The 20,869-nt window shown below is 41.3% G+C and overlaps 1 protein-coding gene across 8 annotated transcripts in view; it reads right to left on the bottom strand.

Moving 5' to 3' along the window:
- The window catches only part of LOC135494595 (dedicator of cytokinesis protein 9-like), a 91,554-nt gene that overhangs the window by 53,116 nt on the left and 17,569 nt on the right, over positions 1-20,869 (bottom strand). For 5 of the 8 annotated variants that reach the window (XM_064782713.1, XM_064782716.1, XM_064782715.1 and 2 more), the window contains exons 1-8: positions 12,094-12,209; positions 7,388-7,744; positions 5,979-6,095; positions 5,353-5,373; positions 3,364-3,536; positions 2,387-2,465; positions 1,771-1,869; positions 737-883 (exon numbers count right to left, since the gene is read on the bottom strand). In XM_064782713.1, the coding sequence (XP_064638783.1) occupies positions 737-883; positions 1,771-1,869; positions 2,387-2,465; positions 3,364-3,536; positions 5,353-5,373; positions 5,979-6,095; positions 7,388-7,594 (843 nt within the window). In that variant the 5' untranslated portion in view covers positions 7,595-7,744; positions 12,094-12,209. Of the gene's footprint in view, positions 1-736; positions 884-1,770; positions 1,870-2,386; positions 2,466-3,363; positions 3,537-5,352; positions 5,374-5,978; positions 6,096-7,387; positions 7,745-12,093; positions 12,212-20,869 lie in introns of those variants that run through there. The other 3 variants (XM_064782717.1, XM_064782720.1, XM_064782719.1) reach the window with 3 other exon arrangements.

The following is a 20,869-nucleotide window of genomic DNA, read 5'->3' as shown; positions in this document are numbered from 1 at the left end:
GAACAGATGGTTGGACGCTGCTTATTATTATTATTATTATTTTTATTAAAAACATTTTTATAGCACTTAACGTTGTTAAAACTTCTAAGCGCTTTACAATTTATAATAAAACAATTAAACATTAATACATGATAGAATAAAAGTCATTACTAAAGAAAACGTGAGATTAAAAATATGACTTTTTAGTGCAGTTTTAAAACGACCCAGGGTACTCTGGCCACGAACACTATTTGGCAGCTCATTCCATAGCTTTGGTCCCGCCACTGCGAATGCAGAGGAGCCTATCACCCTTGCCTCATGCTTGTACCTGGGAATATGATACAGGACTTACTCACAAGTACCCTTCAAATCATATTATCCATCTCCGCAGAGGATATCTGCAGTTGTAAAGCACAACATGACCTCATGAGAAGGACTGAGTGACCCCATGTTAACTGTGCCATGCATTGTCAACATGAAGAATTTTTTTCCTGCATAGTTTGAAAATCGGGCTAACCACAACAAACTTATGCAATTTCTGATACATAACATAACATTTTTCTCAAAAATGGACAGCAATTCAACACATTATTTGAAACACAAATTCTTTTAAGCTTGACCTAAATTCTAAATTTACATCTCTACCTCTGCAAATAGCATGCTGCATAGACACTCAAAATTTGTTCGAGGTAATTTTCCAAGTTTGAATAAAAGCAGTGGGCAGCATGCAGAGCAGAGTTATGAAAATAGGATTTACCGGGGGATAGATTACCTTGACTACAGAGGTTGCAGAATCTAAGTATATCGTTCCTTTCGACTCTAACTTTTTATCATCTTTGTGAAATTCGAGCACGTACGTTGTGTCTGCTTGCTGCTTCAGATAGAAATACCGCCGTTTGAACGACTGAAAACGAAAAAGACGGATTTGCATTAGGGAAAAACTGTACAGTAACAGCTCTCTATTAATCACACCCTCAGGACTGCAAAATGCTGTCCTTGACAGACAGGTGTCCTGATTAGAGAGGTCAAACTGTGCTAAAAAAGTTTCTGAAATTTCTAGTGCACCAGTATCTAAATATCAACTTTCAGCAGTTGACTTTAGGTTTTCAGTATCTGCTGCCAAACTCTGGAATCTTCTGCTGCCAACTCTGGAATCCTCTGCTGCCAAACTCTGGAATCTTCTGCTGCCAAACTCTGGAATCTTCTGCTGCCCAACTCTGGAATCCTCTGCTGCCAAACTCTGGAATCTTCTGCTGCCAAACTCTGGAATCTTCTGCTGTCAAACTCTGGAATCTTCTGCTGCAAAACTCTGGAATCTTCTGCTGCCAAACTCTGGAATCTTCTGCTGCAAAACTCTGGAATCTTCGGCTGCCAAACTCTGGAATCTTCTGCTGCCAAACTCTGGAATCTTCTGCTGCCAAACTCTGGAATCTTCTCCCCCAGGAACTTGCCAGCACTACCGGCTATCCACCATTCAGAACAGCACTAAATCATCTCTAATCAAGAAACATTGCAGAAGACAGTGTTTTCACAGTTTGATTATCAACAAGGGCTTTAAATTCACAGCTATTTTTATCATTTGTGACCCACCACAGCAAAATGGGTCGCATGTCGCACAGAAGATGAGCCTAAAATGACACCAGGACATAATAGAAGAAATTGATACATTCAGATTTCACAAAAGGCAGACAATAGTGAAATTAACAACCAGTCCGTCTCAACCTGTCAAGCTCGAAGCGACATGCGACTCATTTTGCCATGGTGGGTCACATTTTTTATTCAAAAACTCACCCTGGTAAAACTGATAATGCCAGTGTCATGCCGGCTATCTGGGCCTTTGTATAACCAGCCCTGTTTCGTGATGGACTGAGTTTTATTTGACGGAGTGTCCTGCAAAAAAACAAAACACAGATGAGGAAAAGAACATGCTTGTTATCAAAACGTTTGAAAACAAAATCAGGTCATTGCAATAGACAGTCTCATCCAAGTGACCACAGAACTATATTGAACTACAATCCATACAAGCTCCCAGTGTTAGATGCTCTCAACTGCAAAGATGAGCCTCATAGCTGAGTGGCTAACACTGCTGGCTAACTGCAAAGATGAGCCTCATAGCTGAGTGGCTAACACTGCTGGCTAACTGCAGAGATGAGCCTCATAGCTGAGTGACTAACACTGCTGGCTCACTGCAAAGATGAGCCTCATAGCTGAGTGACTAACACTGCTGGCTAACTGCAAAGATGAGCCTCATAGCCGAGTGGCTAACACTGCTGGCTACCACGCAATAGGGCCGGGGTTCGATCCGGGGGGAGAATCCAGGGTCGTATCTTAGATGAACCAGCATAGCTTTCAAGGCTTAATTCCTGGCTCTTCACATGGTGGTTTATTACAGTAAACATAGACATACCACTGCTTCATCCTTCTCATCAAACTCAGCATCCACTTCATATGTCTGTTCTGGTAGTGCCTCCCTTTCATGAGTTCGTCTGAAAAATCATAGCACGATTTCCTTCATTCTGGTCAACCAACAAGCATGATTGGTTTTGAAATACCCCACAAAACAAAGAATATGATAAATGGATTCTTCTCATTGGGTGTATAGCTGGTACGCTTGTAAAGTGCTGATGGTACCGTGTCCTATGACTGACATTATTTGGGGGTACACCATACACTTGGAGGTGTCCGAGTGATATGGAAATATGTTCAATGGACTATTCTCTCGTGGTGTATAGCCTGGTATGCTCATACACAATGCTGATGGTACCATGTGTCCTATAACTGACATTATTTTGGGGTAATTTGAATATTTGAAGGTGTCTGAGTGGTATTATGATATGATCGATGGACTCATCTCTCATGGTGTATAGCCTGGTATGCTCATACACAATGCTGAATGTACCATATTTCCTATAACTGACATTATTTTGGGGTAATTTGTATATTTGGAGGTGTCTGAGTGGTATTATAATACGATCGATGGACTCATCTCTTGTGGTGTATAGCCTGGTATGCTCGTACACAATGCTGATGGTACCATGTGTCCTATAACTGACATTATTTTGGGGGTAATTTGAATATTTGAAGGTGTCTGAGTGGTATTATAATATGATCGATGGACTCATCTCTCATGGTGTATAGCCTGGTATGCTCGTACACAATGCTGATGGTACCATGTGTCCTATAACTGATATTATTTTGGGGTAATTTGTATATTTGGAGGTGTCCGAGTGGTATGGAAATAATGTTCAATGGACTTTTCTCTCTTGGTGTATAGCCCAGTATGCTTGTACACAGTGCTGATGGTTACATTTGCCTCACGACTGAACTCATTTGGGGGAAAACCATACACTTTCAGAATTCTCAAAATCCCATCTATGGCCTTACCTTGGTAACTGTTGATAGGTCCCCGAGTAAGCGTTGTATTTATGATGTACTAGGTTCCAATCGTTCATGTAAGATTTGATGCATTCTTTGACGAACAGACTCGATGCTTCCTTCGTTGCCGAGTCAGGTACCGAACACCGTACGGTACGGAATCTTCGCGGTAGGACTGATGCCTGAAAGGAGATAAACGATGATGATAATGATATGATAACAGAATGAGAGCGACTTTATCCTCCCCTGCATTCACTCTTGGCTATGTGCTACTATGGTTGGGCAACAATTAAGACTTTTCAAATAATATTGATACAAGTGCACATGAGCTCTTATCTGGCTCATTCTTGGTTCTTTAGACAATATTTGGACAGTTTGTATTGTAGGAGGAAACCTACGCTATTGAAGAGAATGGCCCTCTATACATGTACAAGGTACATATTCCAGAAAGGACAAGAAATCGAACCCAGGATCTCAGTGATGACATGCACTGATGTTTTCCATGGACCCATGCGCCATTCCAAACACTCATTGACTGAGGTCAATCATCAAGTTACCCAGTATTCTGTCAACACAAGATATTTCAATATGGAAAATGAATCCCACTGTCACTCCAATGTTCAAAAGATGTGGCTATGAAGTGTAAAGGCTACTCCAACCAAGGTCAGAAGTAACGTGTCGGAGTGATTTTTGTTACAGTCCAAATCACAATTGACATCCCAGAAATCGCGTCATTGATGTACTACACAGTGTGTAGGTCACCCATAATTTCCGCCTAACAGAGAGATAAGACCGTCATTTGCGCGGAACTCAAGTGTGTCCCATGCATACGTTGTACGTCACTGCACGAAGCAGGACAGCTGTCAATTGTGATATGGACTGTACATGTGATCATGATCGCAGATTGCAGCAACAAAAATCACTTGTTTGCGGTTTGCTTTACAAAAACGCATCGGAAGAAGCAAGCGGTGTACATAGTCTGAGCAGACGGTGCTTTTTGAATTGTGAATGTGCCACAACATAACTGTTTCACTTGTGACTGATATATAATGTGAGGTCACGATTTCAAAGTCAAATCCTAGGTCCTATCAGCTGAGCTCCATCTTTGTAAAGTTCAAAGATTGCAAGCTCTTTCCATTTGAAGTGTGCACGTTACTCAAAAATGCATTACAAAGTGCCCTCTTTATGCAATGCCCATTCGAAATTGCTTTTGAGGCCTGAATTCACCGCAAACACAATGCTTGGACTACATCAACCTTTAACATCACAAAAATGTCCAACTAACCACAGCAGAGCACGCGAATTACAAAAATGGATACAGATTTTCACTACAACAAAATGCTTTGCATAGAAAACCAAATCTAATGACAAAACGGCATTCGTCACATTTCTTTCTTCAAAATATGAACCAGTAAACTGTATAAATTCCAATCCAACCAATACCACCAGTTATACATGCTCCCTATTGAAAACCTCAAAATGTTCACAAACGTTTTACAGTGAAACCTCTATTAAGGCAACCTCTCTATTAAGGACACTTGTTTTGGTCCCAAATTGGTTGTTTCCATTCAACGTGACCTCTCTATTAAGGACAGCACTTGTCAGTCCCAAGGGTGTCCTTAATAGAGAGGTGCTACGGTAATTTCTGAGATTATGCGAAAAATCCCATTTAGCGAAAATAAAATTGAAATAATGAAGAAATTTTGTCGTCTACCAAAATAAAGGTCGTGAAAATTATAATTTTTTTCAAAAATTTTAAAAAGTGAATCGCAAGAAATAAAAAGTGTGAAAATTTGGCAGTTTACAGTAAACAACTCTAACTTTATCTGACTTGCAACAAATTCACATTTTCACGTGCAAAAATGAAAATCTAATACTGAGGGATGAATAAATGGTGAAAATCATGAAATTAAAAAATGTCCGCAAGCTTCGCCCGTGTTCCAAATTTTATTGCGGTGTCCAATGTGATGACGACAAACAAGACAGTATCATACTTACAGCGACATCTATACCTTCACCCTTTCATCAAAGATAAACAAAACTTGTAACTTAAAGGGAACTGGAACCGCCGAGCCATTTATTCAACTTTTCGACTTTCACCGCCCGAGAAAGTCAAACTTCCAACTTCCTATTCGAGTTCAGATTTGTAGCTCCGCCCCCAGTGCCCGAGCATGCACAGTTCAATTTGTTATTATTGAGAATCATGTGAGAATCACGTGAGTCATGCGATCTTTCATTTATGAGTTGCGTAGTAAATTCCATAGTCGTGACGTCACTCAATGATTGACAGCTAGGCGCCATGTTTCATTCATGCCTCGTTCTGATCACCCGATACGCGGGAAATGAAAACGAGGTCACACGAACTGGCTTGGCGGTTTCAGTTCCCTTTAATGAAGAATTAAGGTTTGTGGGGAGTGTGGACTGTGTCTCCAACCCAAAAAGGTTGTTGGCCCAGTGCTGTTCCTGCTGACCACTTTTTAAGAAAATTCTTCAAATTGAAATAATATCTGTTGAATTTGTCTATCTTCTTCTGAAACCAGGAGTTTTTTGTTTCAAACAAAAACTAAAACCTAACTTAGCCTAAAAGTATAAACTCTGAAATAAGATATCTAAGGCAAACTTACAGAGACGTCATCCTGCGGAAATAAGAGCATTTCTCGTTGTGGATCATTGTATAACGTTTGTTTCTTCTTGACGATGACCGTCTCGTAATCTAACGGCTCGACCAGTTTGGCCTTGGACTGAAAATACACGAAAAGAAAATGATCAGAGTCAAAATGACAACAAGTATTATCATATCTCACGATATATCTCATTGTGAGGTGATTGGATGTAGTGAAGTGGCATGCAGCGACTGCAGGTGTAGGGGGCAACCTTGGAGAAGCTATTGCAGACTGGATACAATGGCGTAACACGGTATGTCCTGGACATGAGGTTACCCACTGTTCACGCTCTTTATTCTTGAAATATGCGAAAAATTCTGAAAAAATAAAATTTTCAAAAATTTACTTGGGCGGATTTGGATTTTTTTCACAATTCATATGTATTTCTGTCAACCATGTCAACATGGTAAATAAAGGTTTATTAAAAAAATCCGCAAAAATAACACAAAAGTTTGGTGGTACCAGACCAGATATAAACTGTGTCATCAAGCAGTGATTTGCACAATTGCCTGCATAATATGATGAAGACAAAAGAACAGTTGAGGATGATTATTTCTACAAAAACTTCATAGACTTAAAAGTACCAGCAAACTGGGTAAACACAAACCTTGGGCTTTTCCCATTACATCAACAATTTCAACATAACATCCAATAATAGCCATTTAGTGGACCAATCATTCTGCAAGTGGGGTCGCATGACCCGAGCCCACCATTACCAGACACTCAACTCATCATATTGCCAAGCATTCCCACACAGTGAGTGCTTGGCATACATCAGCAATGACTAAATAACCCTTTAGTTTATTTGCCGTTTTGGCGTGCAGTCTGTTGTGTTTATGTATAACAAAGACCTCCATCACTTGCAGCAGGGTACAATATCTTTAATAGTATTCTTACACTCTACAGTCAAGCTTCTCTAAGAGAGTACAGTGGAACCTCCCTTTGCGGACACCTCCCTAATAAGGACACCCTCTTTATAAAGTACACTAGTTTTAGTCCCTAATTGGTTGTTTGCATTCAGTTTGACCTCTCTAATCAGAACACTTCTTAACTCTCTGATCAGGACACTTCTTGACCTCTCTAATCAGGACACTTGTTGACCTCTCTAATCAGGACACTTCTCCAGCGAAAGGTGGCAGATTAGAAAGAGTGACGTCACCAAAACGTGACATGACGCAGAATGTGACGTCACCAACATGATATCTCATCTACTGTTGTGATGATGTCGGACGTACAATCACAAGCGTGCTTATCAACTGATTCCACATTCAGACTTCATCAACTACTTTTAGCAATTGAAAACCTTCATTCACATCACACTGAAAACAAACAAATATCTGAAAATCTACTTTTCAAAAGCCAACTCTTACATGAACACGTTTCTTCTCTACCTCTTCTTGCGCCTGGCGTTGTTCCCGTTTCTTTCTCTGAATCATCATGGGCGACGCCCGATGTACGATGCGCGGCGACCCCTGGTTTATGTGCTTGTCTAACTCGTGAATCGACATGAGCTGCCCGCCGTCGGGCACCTCCAGGTATGTCTTACTCCGCCTGGTGGGCATGGTCCTGGACATCATTTTGACGTTTTTAGACTCTGAACAATCCGAGATAGAAACAGGCTATTCCTTTCTGATCAATTAAACAACGTATCTGAGTAGTCATTTGATCCCAGTTGCATGTCCCTTCTGATATTTCTGTGAGTGATTTACTTGCGTTTACTCAATCACCTAAATCGATAATACAAATCAAACAGACTGTTGAAACCTTAAGATACATTTCATGATGTGATATTGTCCAGACTTGTTTTATAGTGGAAACCGAAAGCCTAACATCTTCGAAGAGCAAAGTGAGAAAGCTGAGGTTGCAGTATACCAAATACCTCTTGGGTTCAGACCAATTTAACAACCCACATCGGCAAGAAATCCCTTAGACAGATGCCAACATCATTACAAATTGTAGCCAAGGGCTTGCTAATATAGTTTCCTGACAGGCATGGGATGGGAAAAGAATGCTAGAGAAGTTGTAGCACTACAACCAAAGGGCCTATACCTGAAGAACTGAACTTTGTTGAATGTACTTTTCTGGGCAGCCCATTGCTTAGGCTGTCAAGCAATGAGTTATGGCTACAAGTTTCAGTCAGGTTTAACTATCAGTCATAGCTACAGAAGAATCATTCATGTAGTCTGGTAGGCCTTATTGGCAAGATTGGTCATTTTGTGTCCAAGCTGAAATGGCACAGTGATTCTGCAGTAAGCATAAAATGCAGTCCAGAAACTACCCAGCTAATCCAAGAGACGAATTGAAATGATCCCTGGCATGGACTCTAATCCCCCTTCTAGAACACACAAGCAACATACAATGAATCCTGAAGCTGAGATCAGAGGCATAGCTCAGATCGGGAATCCAATGGTCCGAAACGAAACAATCCTTAGATCGGATGGAGTTGAAGAATGAAAATGCAAGGTCAGTCTGATGGTTGGGAACATGTTCAGTGTGCTTCCAAGCCTCAAGAATTCCAGAACAAGCTGAAGAATGCACCTCAACTCATGACCACCTGGACATCGAAATGAATTCCTCTGGTCGGCAATGAAAGCTTTGGTTAGTTCAAGTCCCAACCTCACCAAAGATATCCGCAACGCAACTGAGAAGATTAAACTAGGCAAAGTACAAAACAAGAGTTCCTTGGTTCTTATATCCTTGAAGTTGCATCCAAAATACTCCGCTTAGCTTTGGTAGATGGGTCAACATCTGTTCTTCAGGGATCAACAGGTGGGTTTGATAGGAGATCGGCAACAGTGGTGGTCAGAATCCACCAGCCATAGTTGCCGCAATAGAGCAATAGAAAGATCAAGAAACCATGATTCTGAAGTTCACCTTGACTGAAAATCCTTTATGACGCTCTGTATCTTGGCATCTTTCTGGCAAACTTGAGAAGATTGTACCAACTCAAATTTGCCTGAATCACACGTGTTATACAGACGAGAATGCCTGAATGCACCGACAGTTCTTCCAACTTACGTTAAAACGAATGAAACATAAGTTTGCCACAATACCTGCTAACAGAGCTTAGCAAAGTGCAGACTCTGGTAATCAAAACTGAGTAACTTTGTTAGGAGCCATTAGGTACTAATGATACAGGTCTGCTGAACCAAACAGACCTCATGACCGTTTCTGCCAATGTGTTGAGAAAGGATCAGTGCTAGAAGGGAACAGGATGGTCCAATGTATCTGGAATCGTTTCGGATTTCGGACAAGGAAGGCCACATCCTAATGATGGGGACACGGAGGGCCCAGAGCACACACATTTTCATGAAGGTTCGAGAGGTTCTTTCTGGATAATATGACCATTAATTTTGCTAAAATGAAAATGACATGCAATTACAACTCCACAAAACCTGCTTCTTCCAAATGATATAAGCCAGGACATTTGCACTGATTTTTAAAGACAAAATGTATTGCTGAATGATTCAACTGATGAGTATGTCTGGGAGTCATCCTGAGTTGGCCACTTCTGTGACCCACTTTCATGGATTGTTTAATCAAAATAGTGATCATTTTTGATTCCAGTGATTACAATATGTACAAACATACACATTCATTGCTTTATCACTGACGTGCAGCAAAAATATTGCCAACCAATTTGAAATATTGCAATTTGGAAGATGAGTAATGTCATTCTGCATTCCATTGAAGATACATGTAGGCTCTGCAGCAGGCTAAGGAAAACTCACCATAACCTAGGTATATTGTTTGGAAACTCTGACAGCATTTCCATTCGGTGTGACATTACGTCCACTCTGCAGCTGGGGGCAAAATTTGCAAACTGGCTCAAGAAATTGAATGCCACATGGTCAGAATCTGGAATCTGAAGAGAAGACTCTACCAATTGTCGTATCTTATCAAATGCAATGCACAGCTGCCATAATGTTGAAACAATTGGAATGCATACAATGTAACTACCAATTGCTACAGTAGCCTTTCTGGAACTAGAAAGCCACCCAAGTAGCAGTGAGCGTTGATGATATTTTCCCCAGCGTGGAAGCTAGAGACAATTTAGAGCAGACGCAAAAACTCCAGAGAGCGGCAACAAGCAAACAGACCACGGTACCAGATTTTGCAGAGGCCTTGGATACTTCTGATGATCAAGATGTCTATAAACAGAGTTGGTGTTTCCACAAATGGAAGCCGGGAAAAGTTTGAAGCAGACACTAAGACTGAGAGAGCAGCAACAAGCAAACAGACCACCAGTACCAGATTTTGCAGAGGCCTTGGATACTTCTGAAGATCAAGATGCCTAGGGACAGAGTTGGTGTTTCCACAAATGGAAGCCGGCAAAAGTTTGAAGCAGACGCTAAGACTGAGAGAGCAGCAACAAGCAAACAGACCACTGGTACCAGATTTTGCAGAGGCCTTGGATACTTCTGAAGATCAAGATGTCTATAAACAGAGTTGGTGTTTCCACAAATGGAAGCCGGCAAAAGTTTGAAGAAGACACTAGAAAGATGGAGAGAGCAGCAACAAGCAAACTGACTACTAGTACCTGATTTTGCAGATGGGTATGGCTATTGAATTTGCTAATGGGTGAGCAGTGGTAATTTCCAGAAGCGCTAAGATACTAATCTGAATGCATCTCAACATGCAAATTCCCACACGTCCAATGAATGTCATAATGAAGAACGATAAAATTCTGAAGAAATGATGAATGGATGTTTGATGGGGGATGACATCCGAGATCTATAGGGAGATGTCGAGGCAGTCTGATTCATGGTGAATCCAGCATGGATAAGAAATCTATGGTGAGGGTCATTACGGTACACAACACAGAGAAGCAAGTTGATACAACTCACAACAAGCAGATTCTTCCAAGAGCCCAACAGACTGAAGAAATGGAACCTACACTTGAACAGCTGCCACGAAACTCAAAATCAGTAAGGCAACCATCTTGAACCATCCTGGCCACCTCCAAAGGACAATCATTCCATTTGAATTTTAATGAACTCCTCACATTCGATGATCAAACAAATCCGCCTAAGATTTCCTAGTAGGCCTAGTCAAGCGGAATTCCCAACCTTTCAAAGAAAACCAGTATGCAACAATGAGAGTCAACGAAAGTGTTACACACTCCCAGATGAGTAAGAAAATCTCCCACAAACATGAAACTGGTCTGGACGCTTTGGCTGCAGCATGGACATGAACAAATTCACGTTGTCTCCTCTGAGAATGATTTTAAGTTACCATACACAAGAACAACTTCTACTTGCCACACGAACTGAAGAATGGGACCCAACCGTTGCCAACCCACTCAACACCCGCCTAAGATCCTAAATCAGTATGCGCCACCAAGCTGGACTTATTGAATCAACTACAAATGGGATCATGTCTAGACGCTGAATCAGGACTGAACGAAGTTGACAGAATGCAGATGAGGCGGTGTATGGAAGCCAAAATTTGTTGATTTCGTTGGCAAATTCGATAGCGTACGATCAGTTCTACTTCTAAAGTGACGAATGCATCAAAAACAAAACCACTCAGATCAAGTGGCGATTCGAAAGATTGGTTTCTGAACAGGTCAGAGGTGAAATAGAATTTGGTCCTCCTTGATACGGTTGGGAAATTGCCCAGGGTGACTTTTGATTGTCAAATGGTAGTGCAAAAAAATCAGAGAAAGACCTCAGACCAAACTATAAAGCTATGCGATTAACGCCTTTACCAGCAGTACTCAGTAGAAGTCAAAGGGAAAGGCTACATTATTGATGGAATTTACCATCAAAATCAAAATATAAGATATCCAGGAACACGCAATTTCAGCAAGGTCAACACACTTCTCCTTGAATTAGAAGTAGCATCCTCAAGAATATTTGCAAGCAGCAAGATCCCATCATTGAATGATATGATTGCTTGGGCTATCCTTATCCAAACTAGAGCAAACTTCCACGCATCCAATCCAACTGCCATTCAAGGACTGATTGCAACATGCTTCATTTGAAGCTTGAATGTGTGCGGACGCATATACTCCAATCATCACCAGTAAAACAGCAACATTATCCAATTTATTCCACATTTGCATCAAACAGACCTCTTACGACAGCTATTCCACTAAATGAACATCCAGTCAGAAGGTCCTCACTGACATTATCAAAGCTTTTGACCTGCACACAACACCATCCAAAATTCTATACCATATCTGGTTATCCCAGTAGAATTCTATACCTAATGCTAACAGAACATCAACATATCCAGTACCCTGACATTACCTAGGCCTACCTATTCCTCGTACAAACTTGGCCCGAGTACAAATTAGGATAGACTGCACCTGTTGATCACAACAGTTGTAGTGCCTCATGAAATTCAAATCAGTCCAATTAGCATTCAACTATGAGTATAAACATGGTTCGACTCCAACGTGACTTTTTCCTTCGTGTTTACATCAGGAATCAAAAGCCAGGCCTTCTTGGTACGGGGAGGCTGGGGGGACAACACTTTTGACCTCTTATCATCTCAAAATTGGACAAAATCTGCATGAAAAACGTTCTTTCCTCGGGGACGAACTTTCCAGGGACGAATTATCCTCGGGGATGAATTATCCTCGGGGACAAATTTTCCGGGGACGAATTATCCTTGGGGATGAATTATCCTCGGGGACGAATTTTCCGGGGACGAATTATCCTTAGGGATGAATTATCTGGGGACGAATTTGCGGGGTCGAGTTTTCCGGGGACGAGTTTTCCGGGGACGAATTATCCGGGGACGAATTTTCCTGTAACCGGCCTGCATACCCTTCTAGCTATGTCCCTGAAAGCTGCAGACAATTTGGCAAACATGTTCTGGATTCTTTCTTTAGGTGACTGCTGCATGTATGGCTATGGTCGAAGCTTTGGGCTGAAGTTATTAACAGCCCTTGCAGCGTGAAAGATTCACTTTCTCGCATGCAAAAATGGCACCTTCTGATCCTACCATATTTCAAAGGATCAAAATACAGTTTCGTGACTATTTACATAAAAACTACACAGATTTCATGTTTACCGACGAGCAATTAAAATCACAGAGCTCTACCAGTGATTATAATCGTTGCGATGGGCGACAAAAGGATCACTTGTGTGCAACCTCAATGACCACAGCAAATGAGCGATTATCTACACATGCGATTTAAATCGCAGGTTGTTGCAATTCAAATCACTTGTCTACGAGGCGTTTACACAAGTTGCACGATAAGCAATGTATTGTAAGAAAGATGAAATTTTCAAGAATAACACTTTGAAACGAGAATTGAAAAACACTTAGAATATTGAAACACTAACACTTACAAAAGCGATATTCAATTCCAATCTTACTACCCAAGACAGGTAATACATGAAAATAAAAATCCTTTAAAAAATTATTCAAGAAAAATATTACCCAAAAATTGGTATTCGCATTATGACACTTAAAAAAAGTTTGAGGAAAATTCCTCAATTATTTAAGTATGTAAAAAGATAAATATACCTGATTGAAAAAATCTACCACAGGATAGGTAAAACCAATTTTTCTGAAAAATATATGAAAAATTTTGCCTGAAAAATTTGTTGCCTATTTCATATGTTCATGGACACACAACACACTGTAACATGGACTGCTGAAGGATTCAAAAACCACATTTTGCTTCAGAGTTGCCAAGGGGCGCTGCATAATTGGGCGTTGAATGGAAGGGAGGACAACCTGCACGTGGCACTGCTTCATTTCGTGTGGGATTTTGTATTCCAGAGAGTGGCGGGGAGAATGGAGTCTGGGTATGGGCCCGGAATGGTCACAGTGTGGTTTTTGAAAGAGGACTGATAAGACACGCATGCTCATGACCATAACAACCTACCATTAAAACGGCCATAGAACTCCGTGACTTTCGCAGATTTAGACTGGTCATAGAATGGGCGTAGTCCCTGAGATATGGCTGCGTGTGAGCAGAGAAAGGAAATATATTTTAACATGCAAATTTTCTCGCGTTTTATAGTAACGTTTTCAAGTCGAGACACAAAATCTGAAAACCACATCAAAACTGGGGGAGGAAGTTTGGGACAGACAACAACAGAGAAACTAAAGAACCAGACAACATGAAAGGAGATGAATTTGTCATGACGTAATACAGAAATAGTGACAGCAAGGACAATTATCTTTAATGCCACAGAACTAATCTCCGGGAATAGCCTGGACTACTTTTGTCAGGATCGTCATCGCAATCCCTGAAAATGTCTGAAAGAAGGGACACTGCAACTGACTGTGAATAGAAGTTTATATTCAGGACTGTATTACAGACCTCCCTGAAAAACGTACACTTTTTATTCAGATTAGGCCATTTTAGGGTACAATGAAATGGCCAGGGCCATTGTGCTCACCTCATGTGGAGGAAAGATGGATAAAGAGCATGGTATTGTGTCATGTAGTGTTAGGTTTGATCTCGGTCCAAGCAATTACAATTTCCCCAAAATGGCCAATTTACAGTACATTCGACCTCTGTGACCTTGAAAAGTAGGTCAAATCAAAGAAGACCCGGGTGACACATTGAATGGTTGTTAGAAGTAGATGTACCTATGATATAAAATTGGTGCCAATCAGGCAAGTAATACTAGGAATAATGGCATTTTGAAGAATTTACGATTTGGCCTCCTCCCTGGAGGCCAAGCGGCAAATCAGATCGCACCAAACTTCGGTACCTGAGACCACCTGACCAAGGGGTACATGTGTACTTAATTTGTGATCAATAGTCATTGCAGTTAAGAAACGTGCCATAGTTACGGCCTGACGGCCAATTTACGCCATTTGACCTCTGTGACCTTGACAAGAAGGTCAAATTAAAAACCTGTGTGACATATATTGTATGGCGGTTAGATGTACCCATGATATCAAATTGGTGGCAATCGGGCAAGAAGTTAAGGAATAATCAAATTTTTAAGGTTTTTGGATTTTGCCCCCTGGTGGTCAAGTGGTGAATCATATTGGACCAAACTTCGGTCCCTGAGATTACCTGACTAAGGGGTAAATGTGTACCAAATTTGGGATCAATAGTCATTGCAGTTTAGAAACGTGCCATCGTTACATCCTAACGGCCAATTTACACTATTTGACCTCTGTGACCTTGAAAAGGAGGGCAAATCAAAAACCCGGAGGATATATGATACACCTTTGCTAGAAGTACCTACCATATTTTTTTCAAAATTTCCCGACTACTATTAAGGGAGATATTGCATATTTTCACTTTTAACGTTTGGCCCCCTGGTGGCCAAACCATGAAACGAATCGGACCGAAACTTGGTCTCCAAGGTGTCATTACATAAGGGTACATGTGTACCAAGTTTCAACTCAATAGCTCTAACAGTTACGAAACGTGCCCTGCTAACGGACGACGGACGACGACGACGACGACGACGACGACGACGACGACGACGGACGACGGACGCCACGGTATGGGATAAGCTCACCTCTGCTAAGAGGTGAGCTAAAAAGGTGGTGTTCTAACCCCCCCCCCCCCCCATGACCAAAATATTAAATTCAGCTTCGACATTATTAGACAATGTGAAATATTCCTGTCTTCCAAGATGTATACCACAGAATTCCTGAAAATCCAATTTCCATCTAGCTGATCTGAAATCCATTTAGCTAAGACCTTTTAGATCAAGAACTATACTTGGAAACAAACGACAGCTGCATGCACACATGATAAATCTTTCATACGTTAGAATCCACCTCAAGGAACGAAAGTATCCGAGACTATTCTCGACCAATCCAAGTCCGAAATAAAATGAACCGAGTACTAGTATAACCTTCCGATCCAATAGGCTTTACACTATCTAAGTCAACATCCTTCCACACATACAATGTATGTACACACTGTGTCCATTTGCTTTGTATCAAGTATAACTTGACATAGCTCAAATAGTTGGTTAGATTCTTATACATGATTTGGTCCACCTTAATGATGGGTCGTGTAGAGACATAGGCCTAATAATAGTACTACTTACGCTGAACAATGAAATTTAAGTATCTGATTAACCCATCGAATACTTATTGACGGGTGACGCTGTAGTTATTTCCTCCATAGGTTGATAAAGATAAATTCTGTACGCAAGACCACTGTCCACTTCTTCATGGGCATCTAATGCAGAGGGGTGGGTTTTTTGGGACACCAGAACGGACCAAACAAAAAACAGCCAGGATTTTCAGGATGGATACAATGGGCCAAATTCATGAAGGGCGTTTAAGGGTTAGACACATGTAACTTCTCTTTAATCAGTTGCAGGGCCTATTCATATTCTGTGATGCTTAATACATGAAGGACCTGAATCTGTCTATTCAGTAGTTAAACGCTGTTTTAAGCTAAACACCCTTTATGAATTTGGCCCAATATTTTTGCAGGAATCATGAAAATTCGTCACTCATAGCCAATGACACGAATTGCGGGATGTCATTCATGATTTGGACTGTATGTCGGCAGTCGGTCAATGTGGGATGTCTCTTCTCCAGTCAGAAGCCAAGGCCCCCCCCCTTCAACAAAGGTCACCTAAGTTCAAAGCGGACATGCTGGTAATAGGGCCCATGTGACCCAGATTGATGTAAATGATCGTATAAATGTTTGATAAATATCACGCTAAGTAGCCTAATTGAATGGGCAATTAACTACTTGAAAATAATGAATGACCTGCTAATAGCTGTCCACTACTAACAATGGGACATGGACACAGCCTTACATTAACCCTCAAAATATGAAAAACCATATATGACATACAATGTAGGCCTACATGTATGTCATCAAATAAATACATTCAATCATTGTATTGTATCATCTCAACTCTGTATGCAAATTAAACAAGAAAAACATACTAATTAGGGTAATTAGAGTATAAAATATTTCAGTTAGCATGCAACCATTTGACACAGAATCCTCAAACAAGTTTAATGTCTTTAAAATAAAGTCAATTAAGTTTTCTCTGTGACAAGCTTGCCAAATCTTTCATGCACTGAGTACAAGCAAACTGTACAGTGTTGTACACGTCATTTTATACTTCTCAGGTGGACAATCCTGTCAGCGGCAAGTAATGATAATAGTATCAAATTTGTCCAGGAACAAATTATACTTGTGGGCTGTAAAGTTAATGAGGCTATAATTTGACTAATTGGTTGTAATTGACTTGTTATAAAATCACGTGTCGCTGGCAAGGAAGTCCAGAAATCTCAACTTTTGGAAGGTTATTATTCCAAAAGCATGGTTAATTTGACCAAAAATACCAATATTTTTTTTTTGCCAATACGATTGCACATTTGTGGGTTGCTTTGCAAAAGTCCTGAACTTGACCCTGCCAGAAAGTCCACCTAAAACTTGTTTTAAATCTGCCTGTCGGTCTTGTATATAGCCAGATCCTGATGCGATTGCGAAAAACCATCCCTTTCTTGCACACAAAGTGCAACACGCCAAAATGTCCGAATCTGAACTTACCGGTTTCTCCTCATGAATCTGATTTGTCTCCTGTAACGTCAGTGTCACCGATCTCACCAGAGATGAAAACGCCATTTTCACAATTCGGTTCCTCCACTATTCCATCAATATTCAACGGTTTTGTCCACAAGTTTCATCAATGGAAACAAGGACTGGAACTTTTTCAAATGAATTAGATCAACATTTGATGAAAAGACGCAAATATCCAGATTTCAACACTTGTCTATTTTGAACCTAAGTCATAACTTGTTCAAAGTTGATCCACTAGTTGGTACCCGTCCTACGTATGGGTTGTACTGGTACAGGCGTTGTCAATTGAGTATTTCTTTGAACACCCACTGTCACTACCCCGAGACGTCAAGTTAGCCCAAGGTCTGCTGATTGTCGCATTCCCAGAGACTTCTCACCGAACACATATCCAAATGACCGAAGACAGATAGATCGCGATCCACGGCTGACTCGGAAATGAACAAGGGGTGGTTTACCATGGAGTTGTCACAGAATCACCAATATCTGAGCAAAAAACACTTAAAAAACTCGGGAAGATCCCCAAATATTCCTGGTTTTGGTGGTGCAGCCGCAAGATAGCAGTGACAGTAACTCACAGTGGAAAAATCATGTCATTCGACCAAAGGAGTAAGCTGAAATGCGTTCCTAAGTGCTCTGCGCCCAACTCCGAGATTTATTATAGATTTCTATATTTCGAATCATAGTCTAAATTTTTGTGAATTCACACTTATTCCTTCTACATGGACATACATGTACTTCCTATATCAGCATGAAATCATGTAAACGTCCAGCACACGACTTGTACTACCGTACGGAATCTCACTGGTCTTGTTCAACGATTCATTGATCTTCTGTCAAGATTAAGTACAAAACACACCGTCAACAACAATGCCAACCTAATTCCACGCCTGTCATTAATTCAACGTACAGAGTATTCCTGGATTCGGAGCTACTGTTCAAAACATTCCAAACCAATGTGAACAAGACCATCGGCACCAAAACCTGGTTTACATCCAACCTCACAACAATCCCCAGATTCCTCTTGTCTCTTGAATCAATCTACCTTTTTCAACATCCAAATCATCCACTCTTGATCATTGTTCAATTCTCCATTAACAGATTCCAGTATTTTTTTAGTGGCCCAGCAGCAGATGAAAATACATGTGCCAATTAAGCCTACTTTTAACATGACTCTCCGAGTCAAGGGTTACCAGCGCTCCGAGTGATTCCAGTTTCAAATTGAAGTCGAGGCTGGATTCACTTGGTGAGGTTGTTACCTTCACTCCCCAGAGATTGGCAACCCTCAGAAAAGTTGCTGCTGATTCCTTGGGTGATGCAGGATGGAGAAAGATTGACGACTTAAGGATGGAGAAAGATTGATGACTTAAGGATGGAGAAAGACTGACGACTTAAGGATGGAGAAAGATTGAAGACTTAAGGATGGAGAAAGGTTGACGACTTAAGGATGGAGAAAGATTGACGACTTAAGGATGGAGAAAGGTTGACGACTTAAGTATGGAGAAAGATTGACGACTTAAGGATGGAGAAAGACTGATGACTTAAGGATGGAGAAAGACTGACGACTTAAGGATGGAGAAAGATTGACGACTTAAGGATGGAGAAAGATTGACGACTTAAGGATGGAGAAAGATTGATGACTTCTCTATGAATGATCACATAATACACTCAAAAAGTCCAAAATGAAATTGACACTGATAACAAATTTAGAAACAAGTATCCTGGAATGACGAGCTATGTTGGAAGGACGGTCGGCCACAACTGAGTGAGACCATCCAATTTTGAATCCCTGACTGAGGCATTTAACGAGGAACGATGGAAAAACTGGGCCAGTTATGAACGTATTGTCAGCAGTACAACTGGTCATGGCAAACAAACCCCGGATACTGATTGCAAATTATCCTATCCTATTATTATGCATTTTCATGTCTTCCTCAATGTCTGAATTGTCGGACATGACAGATAATAACAGATGAGAACTTCCCTTTTGGCAATGGGAATGCATCATGTAAGAGGGCCATATTTAAGTTTTTAGTCATCTGGGGCAGGCTACCTAAGGGGGGAGACACCACTTTAAGTTCTAAAAGGGCCCAAATCTGCATGAAAAACATGTTTTTAGACCCTGTTTGGGGAGCCATATACACCCCCACCCCCCACGCCCCACCCCACAGCCCTGTGAAATGCATAATCTAGGAACTAACCCAAGTTTTTTGACTGAACTACTAGTACAACATGTAAGTCTGGATTCCTCAGAGAAGCAGGCGAGAAAACTTTCCAACAGCATGCAGACATCCAGAACAGCCCGCCGAATCGGCGTTGATGAATGATGGGGATCAGTGCGAATTCACACTATGAAGAAAGGCAGAGCAGATGCGAGCAGGCAGAAGACCCGAAAAAATTCGAAATGAGAATCGACGGTAACAACACCCACACTGGAAAAGCCGGCATATCCTGATCAAACATGTGCACAGTTTTGAAGAACTGCAAATATCCAAACCTACTTTGAGCAGGACACCCCAGCATACTGTATGAATTTTTTAGCAGAGTTAGAAATCAATGAATTCGGCCTCAAGACCTTTGCTTACATAATATTTCGCAATCATACGTCAAATGTTCCAGTAGTCATATATAAGCTGCGCTTACACCACGAAATATTGGTGGACCAATTGCACTTACACCACCACATTGCCGCGACAAATTGGTTCGGCAATCCATTGCCGATACAAATTGCCGAGCGAATTTGTCCCACCAAGCTTGATGGTCCAAATTCGCCCGGCTTGTTAAAAGCTCGGCTTTGTCGTGGTGTTCGCGCAAATGGATCGGCAATTAGCTAGTTAGATGGTTCGGCTCCAGGCGGCGCTTTCGAAATGGCACTTTCTGCGCATGCAATTTATTGTTTGCGCGCCATCTGTAGCCGGATTTTATAACTAGCTGCAGCGCTGGTGTAAGCGCTTGGTGGATTTTCGATGGTGCAGCATTGGTTCCCGAACCAAGATTGGTGGTCCATTTTCAGATGGTGTAAGTGCGGCTATAGCCTGGTGCTGGCATGACGTATGGGGCAGTGGTGGCTAAGTAGAAGAGCGTACGCCTCGTGATTCTGACTCCTAGCCGAGTCACCGCTTGGCTCCCCTACTGGTCGAGTTCGGGTGAGCGCCTTCTGGTTTCTCCTTGAAACCCCTGATTTCTGTGCAGACCGGGGTAATAATATGATATCCAAAAAGCTCTTTGAACAGGGAAACATGGAAAAGCACTATACACCTTTCCAGAAATGGGGCGCTGAGTGTCCGAAAAAGTGATGTCATAAGGGGAAACTAGGCCTTATGGTGGAGGGACAAAGGAGATAGTCATGGTTGACCAACACACT

This window comes from Lineus longissimus, chromosome 10 (genome assembly GCF_910592395.1).
Source record: "Lineus longissimus chromosome 10, tnLinLong1.2, whole genome shotgun sequence".
NCBI lineage: Eukaryota > Metazoa > Nemertea > Pilidiophora > Heteronemertea > Lineidae > Lineus > Lineus longissimus.
This window is presented reverse-complemented; position numbering and strand designations above follow the sequence as displayed.